At 45.7% G+C, this 19354-nt stretch overlaps 1 protein-coding gene across 1 annotated transcript in view; it reads left to right on the top strand.

Moving 5' to 3' along the window:
* The first annotated feature begins 1830 nt into the window (after positions 1 to 1830).
* ppp5c (protein phosphatase 5, catalytic subunit) overlaps positions 1831 to 19354 on the top strand; it is a 36789-nt gene continuing 19265 nt past the window's right edge. Inside the window, exons 1-5 of the mRNA XM_078536698.1 lie at positions 1831 to 2000; positions 7183 to 7424; positions 12068 to 12215; positions 16448 to 16569; positions 18630 to 18695. Of these exons, the coding sequence (XP_078392824.1) occupies positions 1916 to 2000; positions 7183 to 7424; positions 12068 to 12215; positions 16448 to 16569; positions 18630 to 18695 (663 nt within the window). The 5' untranslated portion in view covers positions 1831 to 1915. The remainder of the gene's footprint in view (positions 2001 to 7182; positions 7425 to 12067; positions 12216 to 16447; positions 16570 to 18629; positions 18696 to 19354) is intronic.

Below are 19354 nucleotides of genomic sequence, written 5' to 3'. Positions count from 1 at the left end.
CCTAGAGAGAGTATATTTTATCCCCAGTGAGGGTATATTTTACCCCTAGTGAGGGTATATTTTACCCCCAGTGAGGGTATATTTTATCCCCAGTGAGGGTATATTTTACCCCCAGTGAGGGTATATTTTATCCCCTGTGAGGGTATATTTTACCCCCAGTGAGGGTATATTTTACCCCCAGTGAGGGTATATTTTATCCCCAGTGAGGGTATATTTTACCCCCAGTGAGGGTATATTTTATCCCCAGTGAGAGTATATTTTATCCCCAGTGAGGATATATTTTACCCCCAGTGAGGGTATATTTTATCTCCAGTGAGGATATATTTTATCCCCAGTGAGGATATATTTTATCCCCAGTGAGGATATATTTTACCCCCAGTGAGGGTATATTTTACCCCCAGTGAGGGTATATTTTATCCCCTGTGAGGGTATATTTTACCCCCAGTGAGGGTATATTTTATCCCCTGTGAGGGTATATTTTACCCCCAGTGAGGATATATTTTACCCCCAGTGAGAGTATATTTTACCCCCAGTGAGGGTATATTTTACCCCCAGTGAGGGTATATTTTATCCCCTGTGAGGGTATATTTTACCCCCAGTGAGGGTATATTTTACCCCCAGTGAGGGAATATTTTACCCCCTGTGAGGGTATATTTTATCCCCTGTGAGGGTATATTTTACCCCCAGTGAGGGAATATTTTACCCCCTGTGAGGGTATATTTTATCCCCTGTGAGGGTATATTTTACCCCCAGTGAGGGTATATTTTACCCCCAGTGAGGGTATATTTTACCCCCAGTGAGGGTATATTTTACCCCCAGTGAGGGAATATTTTACCCCCAGTGAGTGTATATTTTACCCCCTGTGAGGGTATATTTTACCCCCAGTGAGAGTATATTTTATCCCCAGTGAGGATATATTTTACCCCCAGTGAGAGTATATTTTACCCCCAGTGAGGGTATATTTTATCCCCTGTGAGGGTATATTTTACCCCCAGTGAGGGTATATTTTATCCCCAGTGAGGGTATATTTTACCCCCAGTGAGGGTATATTTTACCCCCAGTGAGGGTATATTTTATCCCCAGTGAGGGTATATTTTATCCCCAGTGAGGGTATATTTTACCCCCAGTGAGGGTATATTTTATCCCCAGTGAGGGTATATTTTACCCCCAGTGAGGGTATATTTTATCCCCTGTGAGGGTATATTTTACCCCCAGTGAGGGTATATTTTATCCCCTGTGAGGGTATATTTTACCCCCAGTGAGGGTATATTTTATCCCCAGTGAGGGTATATTTTACCCCCAGTGAGGGTATATTTTACCCCTAGTGAAGATATATTTTACCCCCAGTGAGGGTATATTTTACCCCCAGTGAGGGTATATTTTACCCCCAGTGAGGGAATATTTTACCCCCAGTGAGAGTATATTTTACCCCCAGTGAGGGTATATTTTACCCCCAGTGAGGATATATTTTACCCCCAGTGAGGGTATATTTTACCCCCAGTGAGGATATATTTTACCCCTAGTGAGGGTATATTTTACCCCCAGTGAGAGTATATTTTACCCCCAGTGAGAGTATATTTTACCCCCAGTGAGGGTATATTTTACCCCCAGTGAGGGTATATTTTACCCCCAGTGAGGGTATATTTTATCCCCTGTGAGGGTATTTGAGGAAATCCCCTTTTTCAGGTTCCCCTCCCTGGGGAAATCCCCTCTGGCTGCTACGTGTGACGTCACCCTTTTGCGTGTCTGCGTATGACGTCACCGGCCCGGCGTCCTCCGCTTGACGTTCCCTCTTTCACGACAATCGCCTGGTCTTTCGGAAGGGGAGGGGTGGGGGGCGGCGGCCGCTGTTTGTTTTGCGACCGGTTGCTAAGGCCGGGGTTTGGCGGAGGGAGTTTACGGCCTGAGTCGGAAAATGGCGGAGGGCGCGGACGGGGCGGGCGGCGAACAGCAGGACCAGGCCGAGGGCATGAAGGCCAAAGCCAACCACTACTTCAAAGGTGAGGAGCCGGGGGCTGCCCCGTGTCCCGAGCCCGCCCGGGGAACCGCCCTCCCCTCCGGGTCACCCTCACTGGGGGCCTGGGCCCCTCGTGTGAGTGTGAGGGGAGGAGGAAAGGGCCTCATAGCCACGCTGCTAAATAGTGAGCTATTAATTACAGTGAGGGGATTTGGCTGCTAAATAGTGAGCTATTAGTTACAGTGGGGATTTGGCTGCTAAATAGTGAGCTATTAGTTACAGTGAGGGGATTTGGCTGCTAAATAGTGAGCTATTAGTTACAGTGGGGATTTGGCTGCTAAATAGTGAGCTATTAATTACAGTGATGGAGATTTGGCTGCTAAATAGTGAGCTATTGGTCATAGCGAGGGACGTTGGCCTGCTGAATAGTGAGCTATTAATTACAGTGAGGGAGATTTGGCTGCTAAATTGCGAGCTATTGGTTACAGTGATGGAGATTTGGCTGCTAAATTGTGAGCTATTGGTTACAGTGAGGAAGATTTGGTTGCTAAATAGTGAGCTATTGGTTCCAGTGAAGGAGATTTGGCTGCTAAATAGTGAGCTATTGATTCCAGTGAGGGAGATTTGGTTGCTAAATAGTGAGCTATTAGTTACAGTGAGGGAGATTTGATTGTTAAATTGTGAGCTATCAGTTACAGTGAGGGAGATTTGGTTGCTAAATAGTGAGCTATTGGTCCAGTGAGGGAGATTTGGCTGCTAAATAGTGAGCTATTGGTTCCAGTGAGGGAGATTTGATGGCTAAATAGTGAGCTATTAGTTACAGTGAGGGAGATTTGGCTGCTAAATAGTGAGCTATTAGTTACAGTGAGGGAGATTTGATTGCTAAATAGTGAGCTATTGGTTACAGTGAGGGGGATTTGGCTGCTAAATAGTGATCTATTAGTTATAGTGAGGGAGATTTGGTTGCTAAAAAGTGAGTTGGTTACAGTGAGGGAGATTTGGTTGCTAAATAGTGAGTTATTGGTTACAGTGAGGGAGATTTGGTTGCTAAATAGTGAGCTATTAGTTACAGTGAGGAAGATTGGGCTGTTAAATAGTGAGTTGTTGGTTACAGCGAGGGAGATTTGGTTGCTAAATTGTGAGCAATTGGTTACAGTGAGGGATTTGGTTGCGAAATAGTGAGCAATTGGTTTCAGTGGGGGAGATTTGGCTGCTAAATAGTGAGTTATTGGTCATAGCGAGGGATGTTGGCCTGCTGAATAGTGAGGTATTGCTCGCAGTGAGGGCGATTTGGTTGCTAAATAGTGAGCTATTAGTTACAGTGAGGGAGATTTGGCTGCTAAATAGTGAGCTTTTGGTTACAGTGAGGGAGATTGGGCTGCTAAATGGTGATCTATTGGTTACAGTGAGGGAGATTGGGCTGCTAAATAGTGAGTTATTAGTTAGTGTGGAAGGTTTGGGTGCCACATAGTGTACATTATTATGAGAGAGTTTGGATGTCGGATGTTGAGCCAATACAGGGTACCAGAATGACTAGCACTAACTGACCAGTGGGGAGCTACCCAAGGGTACAGCGATGCTGCCACTGACATGTCTTAAATGGTGAGACTCACACGCACACCAATATCAAATCTGTATAAGTTGCCAGCACTTTGAGAAGTGGTTTTCTTTTTTTGTAAAGGGGCAGTCATTGATCAGATGAAATTTACAGACAGATTGTACTTCCATCTTATTGATTTAGGGCAGCTCCAGTTACCTGTTGCAACCTGCTTGAAAAATGCTCTGATAAGGTTGGACCAGGTGGATTGTCTACCCTGTTAGTTGCATGTTAAAGATTCTCACAACGCAGTTTCCTACATTACAACAGTGACTACCTGTATACTAACTTTATGTGATTGACGTACTAGGACACCTCAATCCCTCCACACTGGGCCATTTAAATCCCTGTCTTCTGCCACGAGGAACAGTTCCTCTTTACTCAGTCTAGCAAAACCGTTTGTGATTTTGAATGTGTCCATCAAATCTCCTCTGCACCTTCTTTGCCCTAAGAGGAACAATCCGCGAGCATTCAAGGCAATTGGGCAGAGTCAACGTGGTTTTGTAAAAGGGAAATCATGTTTAACCAAATTATTGGAGTTCTTTGAAGGAGCCACGAGTGCTGTGGATAAGGGGGAACCAGTGGATGTGCTGTACTTGGATTTCCAGAAGGCATTTGATAAAGTGCCACATCAAAGGTTATTGCAGAAAATAAAAGCTCATGGTGTAGGGGGTAACATTTTGACTTGGATAGAAGATTGGTTGGTTAACAGGAAGCAGAGAGTAGGCATAAATGGGTCCTTTTCAGGTTGGCAGGATGTGACGAATGGTGTGTCACGGGGGTCAGTGCTGGGGTCTCGGCTTTTTACAATTTATCTAAATGACTTGGATGAAGGGACCGAAGGAATGGTTGCTAAATTTGCTGATGACACAAAGATAGGTTGCAAAGTAAATTGTGAAGAGGATGTAAGGAGGCTACAAAGTGACATAGATAGGTTAAGCGAGTGGGCAAAGATCTGGCAAATGGTGTATAATGTGGGCAGATGTGAAATTTTTCATTTTGGCAGAAAGAATGAAAAGGAAGCTTATTACCTAAGTAGTGAGAGAGTTCTGAGATTCAGAGAGACCTGGGTGTCCTAATGCATGAATCACAAAAGGTTAGTATACAGGTACAGCGGGTAATTAGGAAAGTTAATAGAATGTTATTGTGGGGGGAATTGATTACAAAGATAGGGGAGTTATGCTTCAGTTGTACAGGGTATTGGCGAGACCACATCTAGAGTACTGTGTGCAGTACAGGTCTCCTTATTTAAGGAAAGATGTAAATGCATTAGAAACAGTTCAGAGAAGGTTTACTAGACTAATACCAGGAATGAGCAGGTTGTCTTATGAGGAAAGGCTGGACAGGTTAGGCTTGTAGCTACTGGAGTTTGGAAGAGTAAGAGGCGACTTGATTGAAACCTTTAAGATCCTGAGGGGTCTTGACAGGGCGGATATGGAGAGGATGTTTCCTCTTGTGGGAGAATCTAAGACTAGGGGTCGCTGTTTAAAAATAAGGGGTCGCTCATTCAAGACAGAGATGATGTGAAATTTTTGCTGTCAAGGGGTTGAGTCTTTGGAATTCTCTTCCTGAAAAGGTGGTGGAAGCAGAGTCTTTGAATATTTTTAAGGCAGAGCTGGATAGATCCTTGACTAACAAGGGGCTGAAAGGTTATTGGGGGTAGGCAGGAATATGGGGTTGGGGCTACATTCAGATCAGCCATGGTCTTATTGAATGGTAGAACAGGCTCGAGTGGCCTACTCCTCCTGATTCGTATGTTCATAATCCCAGCTTTTCCAATCTCTCTGCATCACTGCAGTTCCTTATCCTTCTTACCATTCTGATAAAGCCTCTGGAATTAATATGATATTCTGGCGAGTGCATCGCCATTACGTGTTAGCTGCATTTTCCTGCCTGCCCTTGTGACTAGGCAAGAGTGGGAGCCAGTTTGTGTGCAGCCATTTCCCACAGATTAACAAAAACGAATGATTGGTTCCCCTCTTGTTCATGATGTTAGTTGAGGGAGACAGTGTTGGCCAGGAGGTTGAAGGAACTCTGTGCAGGTAATGCCACAGGATATTTCACATCCATCTGAACAGACAGATGGACCCTTGTTTTAACGTTTCGTTCAAAAGCTGACACCTTTGACAGTGCAGCACCCTGTACTCAAGTGCTAGGGCATAGACAGGTAATTGGGTGTTGTGGTCTGGAGATCAGCCACAGTCTGATTGAGTGGTGGCTGTATTACTGGTATGTTAATTCAGTTATTAAGATTAATATATGCAGGTAGAGGACATTAATTAAGCACCTTGAACACAGAATATTATTTTAATTTAATAAGTTTCCTTTCAAGTTTTATTTTTGTTACAGTGCCCTTTAAGGGCCTGTTAGTTTGATTATTGTTTGCTCACAAGAGTATTAAGTGAGACTTATGGTGCAGTGGGTAGCGTCCCTGCCTCTGAGCCAGAAGCTCCGGGTTTGAGTCCCAATCCAGGACTGAATAACCAAGGAAGGCAGCCAAACAGGTTGAGCATTAACCTGCAAACCCTTCCAGCACATGCCAATGGCAGGCAGTAAGAGTGGGAGAGATTCCTGGTCAGCCATGTGATGGAAAGAAAGTTGGAGCCCCTACCATCACTATCCATAGCTCCAGACTACAACATGCATGTAAAAATGCATGTTGTCTTGGCAACTTAGACTCCCTGAGTGAGCTGGGTAAAGAGAAACTACTGGGCCATTGGGTATTGGTGCGGAAGGAAGCAGACCTTTATGATATCGATTCTGTAAATAAAGCTGGTGTTAAGTAAAAGATTGGCATCCGGTTTCCAACTTCACCAGCTGGCTTCAGAATGAATGAACAGGCTCCAAGGGATGGAATGACTACTCCTATTCCTGTGTTCCCAACACATGCTGAATTCCAGGGTTCACAACCTTCTGTTATGAGGCAAGGATGCTGTCAGTAGCGCTGGCCCCCACCAGAAGGGGGTGATTCTGAAGAGACACGACACAATTTAATTAATAAAGTCACTTACGTTCCCCTGGGTGTGCTCCTTGAACAGTTTGTGCCACATTTAATGTGGAAATGTGAATTAAAAATGATGGGTCCCATGTCCCAGTAATGGGCTAATTCCGCTCTTGCCTGTCAGTATAGTATTGGGTCTTCTATTCCTAATTAGCTGCCAGTGGTCCGAGCTTGGAAAGGGCACGTGAGCACTGGCTGAGGGCAGAATGCAGCTGGATGGTGAGGTTGTCCATGGTGGAACAGGCAGCAAGCGCTCCAAAGTCGCAGAGGAAGGGTGGGCAGCCAGGGCTGGTGCTTGTGTGTGCCGCAGCCCACTGCGATTCTGCAACCTTGCAAAAAGATGGGAGCAAAATTGAAGCTGGGTGGTGGGGACATAGGCAGGGGGCTACAGTTTAGAAGGTCCAGCTGAGGCTGTTGGGCCTGGGTTCTGTCTTGCACTTCATACACAATCTGTAACAAGCCTGGGTTTTGAGCTGAAGTTAATTCAACAGTGATAGTTTCTAATACAGTTACTGTGCACAATGTTAGACACCAGTTGTGAATAATTCCTGGTTAACACTGCAAACTCTAGTTAGCTGCATTGCCTGTTGTCAGTTTCTAAAGCCAGCCTGTTTGTTGCCCCTGCAGATAAGGATTACGACAATGCCATTAAGTATTATACACTGGCCATTGAGCTGAACTCAGAGAATGCTATTTATTACGGGAACCGCAGCTTGGCATACTTACGGACTGAATGTTATGGCTACGCCTTGTCAGATGCCACCAAGGCAGTGGAACTGGATAAGAAATACATTAAGGGATACTACAGAAGGGCCACAGCCAATATGGCACTGGGCAAGTTTAAGGCAGCGCTGAAAGACTACGATACGGTGAGTGGAAATCTACAGATTTTGTTCGGATAAAGAATACAGAAGGAGGCCATTTAACCCCTCAGGCATGCCCCGCCATTCAGTGAGATCATAGCTGACCTGTACCCTAACTTCATACACCTGTCTCTGCCCCATATCCCTTAATACCTTTTGGAATTGGTTGTAGTGACAAGCAAGCAGTGATAGGAGCAGATAACCAAAAGATGTCACAGGTTATCGGGAGTAAGTGGAATGCAGATTTGAGGTTATGATCAAATCAGCCATGACCTTATTAAATGGCGGAGCAGGCTCGAGGGGCCGAATGGCCTACTCCTGCTCCATGCTCATATGTTCACCTCAAGTTGCTCACACCTCTATCACTAGACCTGTAAGCGTCAGTTCTTTATACTGTTCAGAAATGCTTGGACACTGCCCTTCGAATGAAAGCTCTGCTTCCTGATTACTGTAACAAACCTGGACAAGGAAATGCTGCAGAGCTGCCCTGCGTACGTTAATAGAATTAGGGAATTTCCCTCTCCCTCAGTGCTCTGCTGGGTTTGAGCAGCCTGGCTTCCCCACAACTAATGTTCCAAGCTGTGTATCATTTATCATTTCATTGAATTTGTTGTTTCCTGGTGTCTGTTACAGTTTTAAAATAAAGCATTTCTTAAGATTTTTTTAAAAAAATCAAGGCTGGATATGTGGCAAAGTCCAGTTACACCAGGACAGCTCCAAGTGCCCCCCACTCTCTGCATGGGCTAAAAATGGGAGCACGTGAGGTCAGATTATAAATCCCTGAAGTCCACAAGACAGGGAATCTAAGTCCCCACAGAGATTTTACTGAGGGCTGGAGCGGGGTCGTTTCAAATCTTGAATTTTAGAAGAGGAAGTTTGTTTGTTAGTCATTTAGCACCATGGGTAGCGCCCTCGCCTCCAGAACCAGAGGGTTGTGGGTTTAACTTTCACTGCGGGACTGGTGCATTTAACCTCGATTGACCCCCCCCACCCCAGCACAGCACCGAGGGTGTGCTACATTATCATTATCATTATCAGAAGTGTCAGCTTTCTGGTGCGAGGTTACTTCAGACCCCTGGACATAAAAGAGTTTCTGGCGTTTTTCCAGAATAGAGCAGGGTTGGCTCCCAGGGTCCTGTTTAACTTTGACCCTTAAACCACCAGCTTTACCCTTAAACATCACCAGTGCGAACTAATTGGTCATTTATCTTGTTACTGTTTATGGGACCTTGCTGTGCACACTACATGCCCCTGTGAGTGACTGCACTTCGTAAGTAGCTCATTGACTATGAGGCTTTGGGCCATCCTGGGGATGCGATAGGCGATACAAACACACGAATTAGGAGCAGGAGTGGGCCATTCGGCCCCTCAAGCTTGTTCCGCCATTCAATAAGACCCTGACTGATCTGATTGTGGCTCTAACTGTACTTTCCTGTCTACCCCCAATACCCTTTCACTCCCTTGTCAATCAAGAGTCTGCCTAATTCAGTCTTAAAGTATTCAATGACCCAGCCTCCACTGCTGCCTGGGGAAGAGAATTCCACAGACTAACGACACTCTGAGAGAAGAAATTTCTCCTCACCTCCGTCTCAAATGGGAGACTCCTTATTTTTAAACTGTGTCCCCTAGTTCTAGTCTCTCCCATAAGGAGAAACATCCTCTCAGCATCCACTCTGTAAAGTCCCCTCAGGATCTTATATGTTTCAGTAAGATCACCTCTCACTCTTCTAAACTCCAATGGATACAGGCCCAACCTGTCCAACCTTTCCTCATATGATAACCCCTTCATCGCATGATATGAGAGTGCACATTTCTTCCGCCTTGTTATTTTTCTGTTGTAGCTCTGAAACCCAAGTTTGTTTTTTTTTTCTTGGTTCTATTTCTCACTTTCTCTTTTCCTAAATATGCTAACATGTTGGAGTTGTGTTCCACAGAACCGGATCAGGTGATCATTGGTGATCACGCGAACCTGTGAAATAGGAGCAGAAGTAGGCCATTTAGCCCCTCATGCCTGGTCCGCCATTCAATAAGATCATGGCTGACCTGTTTGTGTTTTGAGTTCTACGTTCCCATCTACCCCCGATAACCTTTGATTTCCTTGCTTAACAAGAATCTATCTGTGCCTTAAAAATATTCAGTGACCCCCACTTCCATTGCCTTCTGAGACAGAGTTCCAGAGTCACACAACCCTCTGAGAGAAAAAAATTCTCATCTCTGTCCTATAAAGACGACCCCTAATTTTAAAACAGTGCCTCCCCTAGTTCTGGACTCACCCGCGAGAGGTAGCATCCTTTCCATGTCCACCTTGTCAAGGCCATTCAGGATCTTGTATACTTCAATCAAATCACCCCTCACTCTTCTAAACTCCAGTGGAAACAAGCCCAGTCTGTCCAACCTTTCCTTAATTAAGAGCCCAAAACTGCACACAGTATTCGAGGTGCGGTCTCACCAGTGCCCTGTATAAGTGAAGCATGACTTCCTTAACTTTTATGTTCAATCCCTCTCGTAATAAAGGATAGCATTCCATTAGCCTTCTTAATTACTTGCTGCATCTGCGTTCTAACTTTTTGTGACTCGTGCACTAGAACACCTAGATCCCTCTGCACCTGGGAATTCTGCAGTCGTTCTCTGTTTAAGTAACACTTTACTTCTTTTATTCTTCCTGCCAAAGTGAACAACTTTGCATTTCCCCACGTTATACTCCACCTGCCAGATTTTTGCCCACTCGCTCAACTTATCTATATCCGTCTGCAAACTCCTTATGTCTTCTTCACAACATACTTTTCCTGCCTATCTTTGTGTCCTGTGCGGTTGCTTGACTGCAGGGGACGTAGTACGAGTGTTGACTTCTGTCTGCCTGTACCACATCTCCTCCCCCACCCCCCAACCGGGTCCCCCCCCCCCCCCCCAACCTCTGCAAGTTTGAACGTGAATCACAGGGTGCCTGGCTAATAATTCCCTGGCTAGCCACAGGCTTCCATAAACAACTGAATCTTTGCAGGGGCTTGACCAGTTAAACAGGAGAGAAAAATGTGTGGAACTTGAAGCCCTAAACCCACACAGAGAGCGGTATGAGGGGAAGCGATCTGTAGGATGGGCTGCAGTTGTTATTTGGAAACGCCGTGACTTCAGTGTCTAAGCAAGATGGCCTCCCACTTGTCCACACCAACCTCTCTGCTCCGAAGCGAGGGAAGCCGTGCAGTAAGACAGTCCTGTTGTTGCACTGTGAGTTCATTAAAACGAAAAAGGAGATGTAAGTCCAGACTATTCCATTTTTGACTGACTCCCAACCTTGGTCCTTTGTGACGATTTGTTTTGCATATTCAGTGTAGCGCCGTCCAACAAATTCTAGAAATGCTGGCAAAGCTTTTAACAGTTGCTGCCGCACATAGTCAGGTGCATGCACAGAACTGTCAGGGTATTTATAGTGGGGCTATGCGGGTGATGAATCTTCAGTAAAAGCTTAATAGAGAATCATTCCACATACAGTCAGCTGTTATAAATACAAGTTGAGTGTATTTGTGACTTATTTTAGCAGCAGGCTTGTCAGTTCCACTCTACCTCACAAAATTGCCACTAACTCACATCCATCTTTGATACCTTTAGTTTTAAGGTGAGTTCTAAATATACCTTTGCTTTCTTGCTTGTTGGCTTCGAACAGTTCTGCAGTTGACCGTCTGATTCGAAGTTTTTGGGGTTTTTTTAAGCTCCTAAGTGCTGGTGGTTAATGGGGTGCTGTGCATTTCAAAGAATCGGATCGTTTCCAATCAGGCATTTGGTTGTCTCTCAGGACAGTCCCAAGTGAGGTAGTTAACCCTTAAAAAAAAAATCCACCTGGAAAGTTGGGTCTAGAATGTCAATGAAGCATAATGATGAATATTTTTATAAAGTATTTTTAAAGTGCAACGATAACTATATGCCATTTTCATACGGTGTCTATTCGCACTGTGGGAATGCCCCAGCAACCCAATTGCAGATTGTGTCCTTCTAGGCAGAGGTTGAGTCTGGAACAATCTGAGCTGCACGGCACGGGTGGTTATCTGGTGCTTATTGCTCTGCTCCTGGTGGTAGGAACCAGTTCAGATGGTTTAAGAGTCATGCACAAAGTGGATCATACACTGGGTTAAGCATGATCTCCAGAAGCAGATCGATACCAGCGCCTGAAATAAGCCCGTTGACAATGCTCAGATGTGAATGAGCTGGACTTGCTTTGAGCTGCAGGTGTGATGGTCTTGTACTTGAGTCTCGGTGTATGTTGTTGGGTCGCTGCTCACACGGTTGGCGCCAGCCAGTTTAAACAACAACAGAAAAAAATCCGGCTGAGATTGTCACCTCTTGACTGCAAAGCCAGCTCCCTAACCCCTGGATTTCACCTCTCTTGACTGCAGTTAAGGGATGACAATGGGATCAACGGGTTTGTGGGGGGGGTTGGGGGGGGTCAGTGGTGCAGGAAGTAGTGACTTTGGAAGGAGCAACCTCGATGGGCAAAATGGCTCTTTCTCGCTCTAGACTTTGTTCTGGAGAGTGATGGCATGGGTGGGTTGGGCTAACTTGCCTTTTCGGGAAGGGTCTGTTGCTGCATAATGAACCCTGAACTCTACAGGATATGCAGTCGGATATAACCTTTGTCCCTCTCTGTTCCATTGCAGGTGGTTAAGGTGAAGCCAAATGATAAAGATGCTAAAATGAAATACCAAGAATGTAACAAAATTGTCAAACAGAAAGCGTTTGAGCGTGCAATAGCAAACGATGAGCTGAAGAGATCAGTGGTGGACTCTTTAGACATAGAGAGCATGAGTAAGTATTTAAGACGGTTAGCTTTAAAAATGCGACTCCACATTTCACGCTGGACCTGGGGTTGAATGAAGCTCACACTTGTTTTCTCCACAGATCTTAAAACCATACGGCCCACGGTGGCCATTCAGCCCACCATGCCTGTGCCAGCCCTTTGAAAGAGCTATCCGATTAGTCCCTCTCTCCTGCTCTTTCCGCCATTGCTCTGCAAATATTTACTCCCCAAGTATTTATCCAGTTCCCTTTTGAAAGTTGCTATTGAATTTGCTTCCATGGCGGCGCATTCCAGATCATAACAACTCACTGTGTAAAAGCAAAAGCCTCCTCATCTCACCTTCTGTACTTCTGCCACGCTTCCTGAAAGCACAGAGTGGGGTGCAAGCACCAGGGACCCTCATGTAGCACACCCGAGTTGTGTTTTGCTCTTTGGGGTTTTTTTAGCAGAAATGCTGCTGAGGTATTCGCCCATGGAAGGCTTCACCACGTGAACTCCTGGCTAATTTTCTTCTCCCTCCCGGTCCCGAGGCTTATGTACCCTGCCTGTTCCAAAACTCAGCTCAGTTCAGGCCTGGGATTGGACCTGGGAACTTCCCGTCTGATTGTCATGAGTGGCACGTCAGGTGGTGTGCCTTATTCGCCCGCTTTGTTTCTCAAACTGGAGTGCACAGGGGCCTGGGATGCCTTACGGTGAATCAGTGGCGGGCTTGGCAGGAGCCGACTGCAGCTGCCGTATGTGCAGCGAAGAGTAGGCTAGCTGCCTCACCTCATATGGAGAATTCCTGTGAACAACAGGAAAATCACCAGCTAGACCCACAGTTCCCAAGGCTGGTGGTAGGAGAGGAAAGCTTTTGAAATGTTTTAAATACTAAAACTGGAAGAAAGGATGCCAAAATGCAAGCTTGTCCAGGAGTAACAACTATTAGAATTTAGTATTATAACTTATACTGATGTGGGGGTGGGGGGTGTTCATGATTATGAATCCATTTGAAAAGGCCCCTTTCAGCCAAAAGGTTTGAGCATTGGAGCGTCAGGGAATTGGTAATGGTCTCCTTTCTAATGCAGACAGTGGCATAATCTGACAGGAGACCTTCCCTGTGTTTCTCCCGATGCATAGAAAATTCAGGGTTTTATCCACAGTCTGTGGCAGCTAACCTCAGGCGGCTAGACCATGGGGGGGTGCAGTTTGTGTCCATGCGTGTCCAAACCACTGTCTGGTGGTTACTGCTCGAACGTGTGTGTGTGTGACATCCATGGAACCAACAGGTGTCAGCACCTTCAGGCGAGGCCCGATTGGAGTGGTGATTGCGACAGGAGTTTCCATCTAAATTCCGGTGCAAGCGATTAAAGTTTCCTTTTTGCTGTCTGAGATCCCAGGACAGAGGCTCGTTACCAGTAAGTGTGGGTCGTCAGATTAGGGACTGCAGTGTTGTAGCCCTATCTTGGCCACCATGTTCTCTGTGCCTGTGTGCTTGTCTGTAACTCTAGGCAAGACAAGTAACTGAGGTCTCTTTTTTTTTGCATCCTGTCTTTTCCCTTTCTCTTTCCCTCTCTCTATGGCTTTTTCTCTCGCCGTGTTTGGTTGCGTGCACTTCTGCTGCCCCCTCTCTCTAATCTCTCTCTCAGCTGGTGCCTCCAATGGCTGCTGAGAGTTGTTGACATTGTATCAGAAGTTGTAAAGCTTGCAGCTTTAACTCATCTAAAAATAAACGGGGATAGGTGCACAGGATAACCTCCAAAGGTGTGGGACTTGAGAGCTCCTGCCTCAGAAACGAGCCTGAATACTTACCGGCTGCTATAAGAGAGCAGCTGGAAGGATAACTGGGTGAATAAATAGCTTCCCATTTTCCCCTCAGAAATGACATTTAGCCACGTTGGAGATCAGAGCATTATCTTTCCTGGTTCATTAGCTGTTCCAAAGTAGATGACATGCCACACAATCCACAGTGGCTTCCCCACCCCAGCCCCAAGCAGTTTATAAAAATTTACTCATTCAGGGAATTAGGATGTTGCTGGCAAAGCCAGCCTTTTATTGCTCATCCTTAATCACCCATGAGAAGCTGGCGATGAACTGCTACCTTGAACCACTGAGTGGCTTGTTGGGGCCATTTCAAGGGCAGTTAAAGAGGCAACCACGTTGCTGTGGCTCTGGAGTCTCATATAGACCAGACCGGGTAAGGACGGCAGATTTCTGAAAGATGCCCGATGGGGTTTGTAACAACAGCCTGGTACTGTAGTTTCATGGTCACTGTTACTGAGACTACCTTTTTATTCCTGATTTATACAGTTGACTGAATTTAAATTGCCCAACTGTAAGTGGGATTTGAACTTGGGCCACTGGACTCCAAGTACATTAACATAACCACTATGCTATTGTGCCTATTCTGTTATTTCTCCTAAGTCAGGGGTGAGTGAAGGTGGCTTGTAGCAACAGGCTTTTATTTTTTGCAATGCTGTGGCTGCTTGATTCATCTTCACAGTCTCTCATCTGTCCTGCTAATTCTGTTAATTCCCTCGCCTGTACTGTTGGTTCTACAGGTGCTGGTTACTCTGCTATCTATGAACATACGAATTAGGAGCAGGAGTAGGCCATTCGGCCTCTTGAGTCTGGTCTGTCCATAAGACCATAAGATTATGGCTGATCTAATTGTGGCCTCATCTCCACTTTCCCGCCTACCTTCCATGCCCTTTGACTCCCTTGTCAATCAAGAATCTATCTAGCTCAGCCTTAAAAATATTCAGTGACCCAGCCTCCACTGCTCTCTGGGAAACGGAGTTGCACAGACCCACGACCCACCTGAGAGAAAGAATTTCTCCTCATCTCCATCATAAATGGGAGACCCCTTATTTTTAAACTGTGTTGGCCTTCACGTGTGATCCCAGGTGGTGACCTTTGCGGGCGTGACATTCACAAACCTGTGAAAGGACAGGAAATGATCAGGTGATCTGTACACGTTCCTGACCCGCCATACCTCACCTCCAACCCCGCTCCCATTCCTCAGCACAGTTTAGCAATCTCCTGAATGGCAGAGAAAACAGACACAAGTTTAGACCTGTGAGGAGCAGCAGCTGTTCAATCCAGCTAAGCTCCAGGGGTCTGTGGATCACTTTCATCAAAAGTCCCCACCACCTCTTACTACTTTCAGTAACTTGAGGTAACTTTTGCTTTCAGGACCCTCTGTGACTCTTGAAAGACTGCAGTGAATTCATATTTACCGATATACTGCATGTTTGGTAACTCTTTGTGCCACCAAAACTGCCCCCCCTGCTTTTGTACTTTATACTTGTGCCCTCGAGTTCTCCAATTCCTATTGACTTCAAATAACAACAGAATTTAACCACCTCTTCTTGACATTCAACGGTATTACCATTATCGAATCCTCCTCCATCAACATCTCGACTTAAAACTTAACTGGATCAGACACCTAAATAGTGTGGCTATGAGAACAGATCAAGGCTGGAATTGTGTGGAGAGTGATTAGCCTCGTGACTCCTCAAAGTCTTTCCACCATTGAAAGACACAAGCCAAGGGTGTGATGGAATGTTTTCCACTTGCCGGGATGAGTGCAGCTCCTAAGAACACTCAAGAAGCTCGACACCATTCAGGACAAAGCACCCCACCCACCACCTTAAACATTCACTCCCTCCACCACCGGTGCACCATGGCAGCAGAGTGTACCATCTACAAGATGCACTGCAGCACCTTCCAAACCCGCAACTCTAACATCTAGAAGAATTAGGACAGCAGAGCCGATAGGGAACGCCATCGCCTGCAAATTCCCCTCCAAGCCACGCATCATCCTGACTTGGAAATATATCGCCGTTCCTTCACTGCGACTAGGTCAAAATCCTGGAACTCCCTTTCTAACAGCACTGTGGGTGTACCTACACCACGTGGACGGTAGCAGTTGGAGGTGGCTCACCACCACCACCTCAAGAGGCAGTTAGGGATGGGCAATAAATGCTGGCAAATGAGTTAAAAAAAAAACCACCCACCTGCACAAAATCTTAGTTCCTGCAGCATTTTAAAATGCTCAAATCATATTTTCTCTGTACGTTTCCCCTATGAAAGAAAACCATTCCATGAGCCTATCCCGATGGCTGAGAACCCTCAACAAGTTAGGAAGGAAGGCATTATCATAGGTAAACTGTGCCGACCCTCCCACTCTGCCTAACTCATGTTTTGATCTTGTACTTGTTCCAGCCTCTCAGTCTCCTGGCTTTTATTTTGTATTTAGCAATCGAAGATGATTATACTGGCCCCAAACTGGAAGATGGGAAAGTCACTTTACAGTTCATGAAAGACCTGATGCAGTGGTTTAAAGACCAGAAGAAATTGCACAGGAAATGTGCTTATCAGGTAAAGAGCTTTTGCTTTGTGCTATTGGGGTAGGTAACAACATAACCTGGACATTCGCTGAAAGACAGATGTAGATATCGACAGAGGGGCCAGTTTGCCCTAGGGTAAGGTTCTCCTGCGAATTGGCTTTAGTCCCTTTCCTTTCCGTTTCTCATTATTGTCTCTTGGCTGTTGCTGACTTCTCTCGATATTGCACTTTGTGTTCGCATGTTCTCAATGTCAAACCATCGTGCAATCTTTTCTGCACCCCCCCCCCCCCCTCTGCCCACCTTGGCTGGGGAGCGATGCCCTGGGCACTGGATGCCTTGTGGCATCTTGCCCAAATGCCTGTTCCTCCTAGACGGTGATCATCATTGAGCTTTGTGTTGCTGGATTTTGTCACCCTTGCCGGCTTTCCACATTAGGGTGAGCTGAGAGGCTCCGGCTACCTGGATGACTGAACAGGCTGAGGCTCCTTACTCTAGAAAAGTGAAGGCTATGGGGTGATCTGGCCAGAGGGTTTTAAATTTCTGAAGGGTCTGCTACTGTAGACTTAAAGATGATGTTTCCACTTGTGGGCGAGACCAAAACCAGGGGACAATAAATATCAGATAGTCATCAATAAATCCATTAGGGAATTCAGGAGAAACTTCTTTACCTAGAGAGTGGTAAGAATGTGGAACTGGCTATTACAAATAGCATAGCTGACTTAAGAGGAATCTAGATAAACACATGAGGAAGAAAGGAAGAGAAGGATAGAGAGATTGAGTTAGATGAAGAGGGGTGGGAGGAGGCTCGTGTGGAGCAGAAGCACCAGCATGGAGCAGAGGGGCCGAATGGCTGTAAATTCCATTTCAAACTCGAATTGAACCCTGCACCCGAGGGGCAGCATCTGGCAGCCCAGAAGTTTCGGGGATTCTCTCTGATGAATGATTCTGCTGTTAAGTCCTTTTCCAAGACTTGCGGTAGCACATTGTAACCAGGAGATGTCAGGGTGGCAACTGCACAAGATGGCAAGTCCCGAATAGCATGTCTTAACCAGCACAGTACTGGCAGGATCGTAGAAACAGCAGGCTCTCTCCTTTTGTCTGATTGCATTTTTGCAAAGTGCCCGATACGCTTTACCACATTGAAGGCACTGTAACAAATACAAGCTGTCATAGTTAACGCCTGTTTTATTGGTTTATTTGCAGCTCACACATTGTGACCCTGAATCGCTAACATTATAACAGTAAAGCTACAAGAAATGTGCTTATTAATTAGTAACCCAGTTCTTAATTTTCTGCCCCTCTTCCATTTTATTTTCCCTCCTTTAATCCTTCTCCTTCTCCCCTCCCTACCCCACATAATTTTAAAGTTTAATATATTGATTCATGTTCCCGCTCCCACTTAATTTTGATGGGAAGTTTTCAAACCACTGTCTTCAAACCTTTAAGCACTCTTTTTAGAGCAGCTATATTTAGAAGGTAAATACCACTGCATCATATCACTGGGAAAGTTGCTTTCAGGCACCTGTAAACTTGCCAGTGAGTTTCCCTGTGTTCTGAGTGAGTTTCCCTGTGTTCTGAGTGAGTTTCCCTGTGTTCTGAGTGAGTTTCCCTGTGTTCTGAGTGAGTTTCCCTGTGTTCTGAGTGAGTTTCCCTGTGTTCTGAGTGAGTTTCCCTGTGTTCTGAGTGAGTTTCCCTGTGTTCTGAGTCAGTATGAAAATATGCATCAGCTCTCGAGTTCTTAACACCACTCACACCCCCACCCCCGCAACTCCCTTCACTAAATGGGAGGTCAAATTCTGATATGATTTAGTGTTTGTAACATTTACCCAGGTCCCATATATCCATGTCTTGTGAGTTTCTGATTAAGGCTCCTGTTTTCATATTTAGCCCCTTCCAATTTTCCTTTTAAAATTTTATGTGATTTGTTTTTTTACTTCTCTCTCTCTCCGTGCATGTGCCTTTTATGTTTTTTGTACGACCCCGCACGTGCATTATTTATCACAGAACGTGGCCTGCATGGATCCTTTCAGGTGGAAACATTGACCCCGTTTCCTGCATCGTGTGGCTGACTTATCTCTCCTTCCCTTACAGATTCTGGTCCAGGTGAAAGAAGTGCTGTCGAAACTACCCAGCTTGGTAGAGATCACGCTGGGTGAGGTAAGGGCTATGCCGGGTAACAATCCCTCCATGCAAACAAATGCGTTGGGACTAATAATGGCTCTGCCGCTGTAATGATAGGGAAAGGGATTAATTGGATAGCTCTTTCAAAGCATGGGCCCAATGGACCGAATGCATTCCCCCTGTGCAATGTGATTCTGGCATCATCGAGTCTTTACTAAACAGAGAATAACGGTAACTCAAAATGATCTGTCAGAGCAACCTCAGTGTTGAGATCTGTTCTTGTGCAAGAGGAGGTGGGTAAATTGACATGTATACTCCCAATTTTCCTGTGCAAGCGCTTAAATTCCACCGAGGCTGATTTGACAACAAACACAAAAGCAACTCGACACGATTTGAGGAATAGAAAGATATGCAGGTGGGGTTAAGTGAAGTAGGACGGAGGAATCTTCCGGAGCTGAACCGAGGAGCAGTGGTGCTGCACGGCCTGAACCCATGCCGCACGCTTTGTGCAATTCTATTCTTTTCCCCTCAGTTTTCTTCTTCCCAGAAACCATTCCTGGGCAGTGGCAGCGCTCCTGTGCCTCGTCCACATTCCCACATTCCTGAGAGTGCCTGGGCATTGATGCGAGGACTCAACATCACAGCCAAAGCCAACCCTGTAGTCGCCACGCATTTTATAGCAGGGGCCACTGTGA

Source organism: Cetorhinus maximus, unplaced genomic scaffold (genome assembly GCF_964194155.1).
Source record: "Cetorhinus maximus unplaced genomic scaffold, sCetMax3.hap1.1 HAP1_SCAFFOLD_1428, whole genome shotgun sequence".
NCBI lineage: Eukaryota > Metazoa > Chordata > Chondrichthyes > Lamniformes > Cetorhinidae > Cetorhinus > Cetorhinus maximus.
This window is presented reverse-complemented; position numbering and strand designations above follow the sequence as displayed.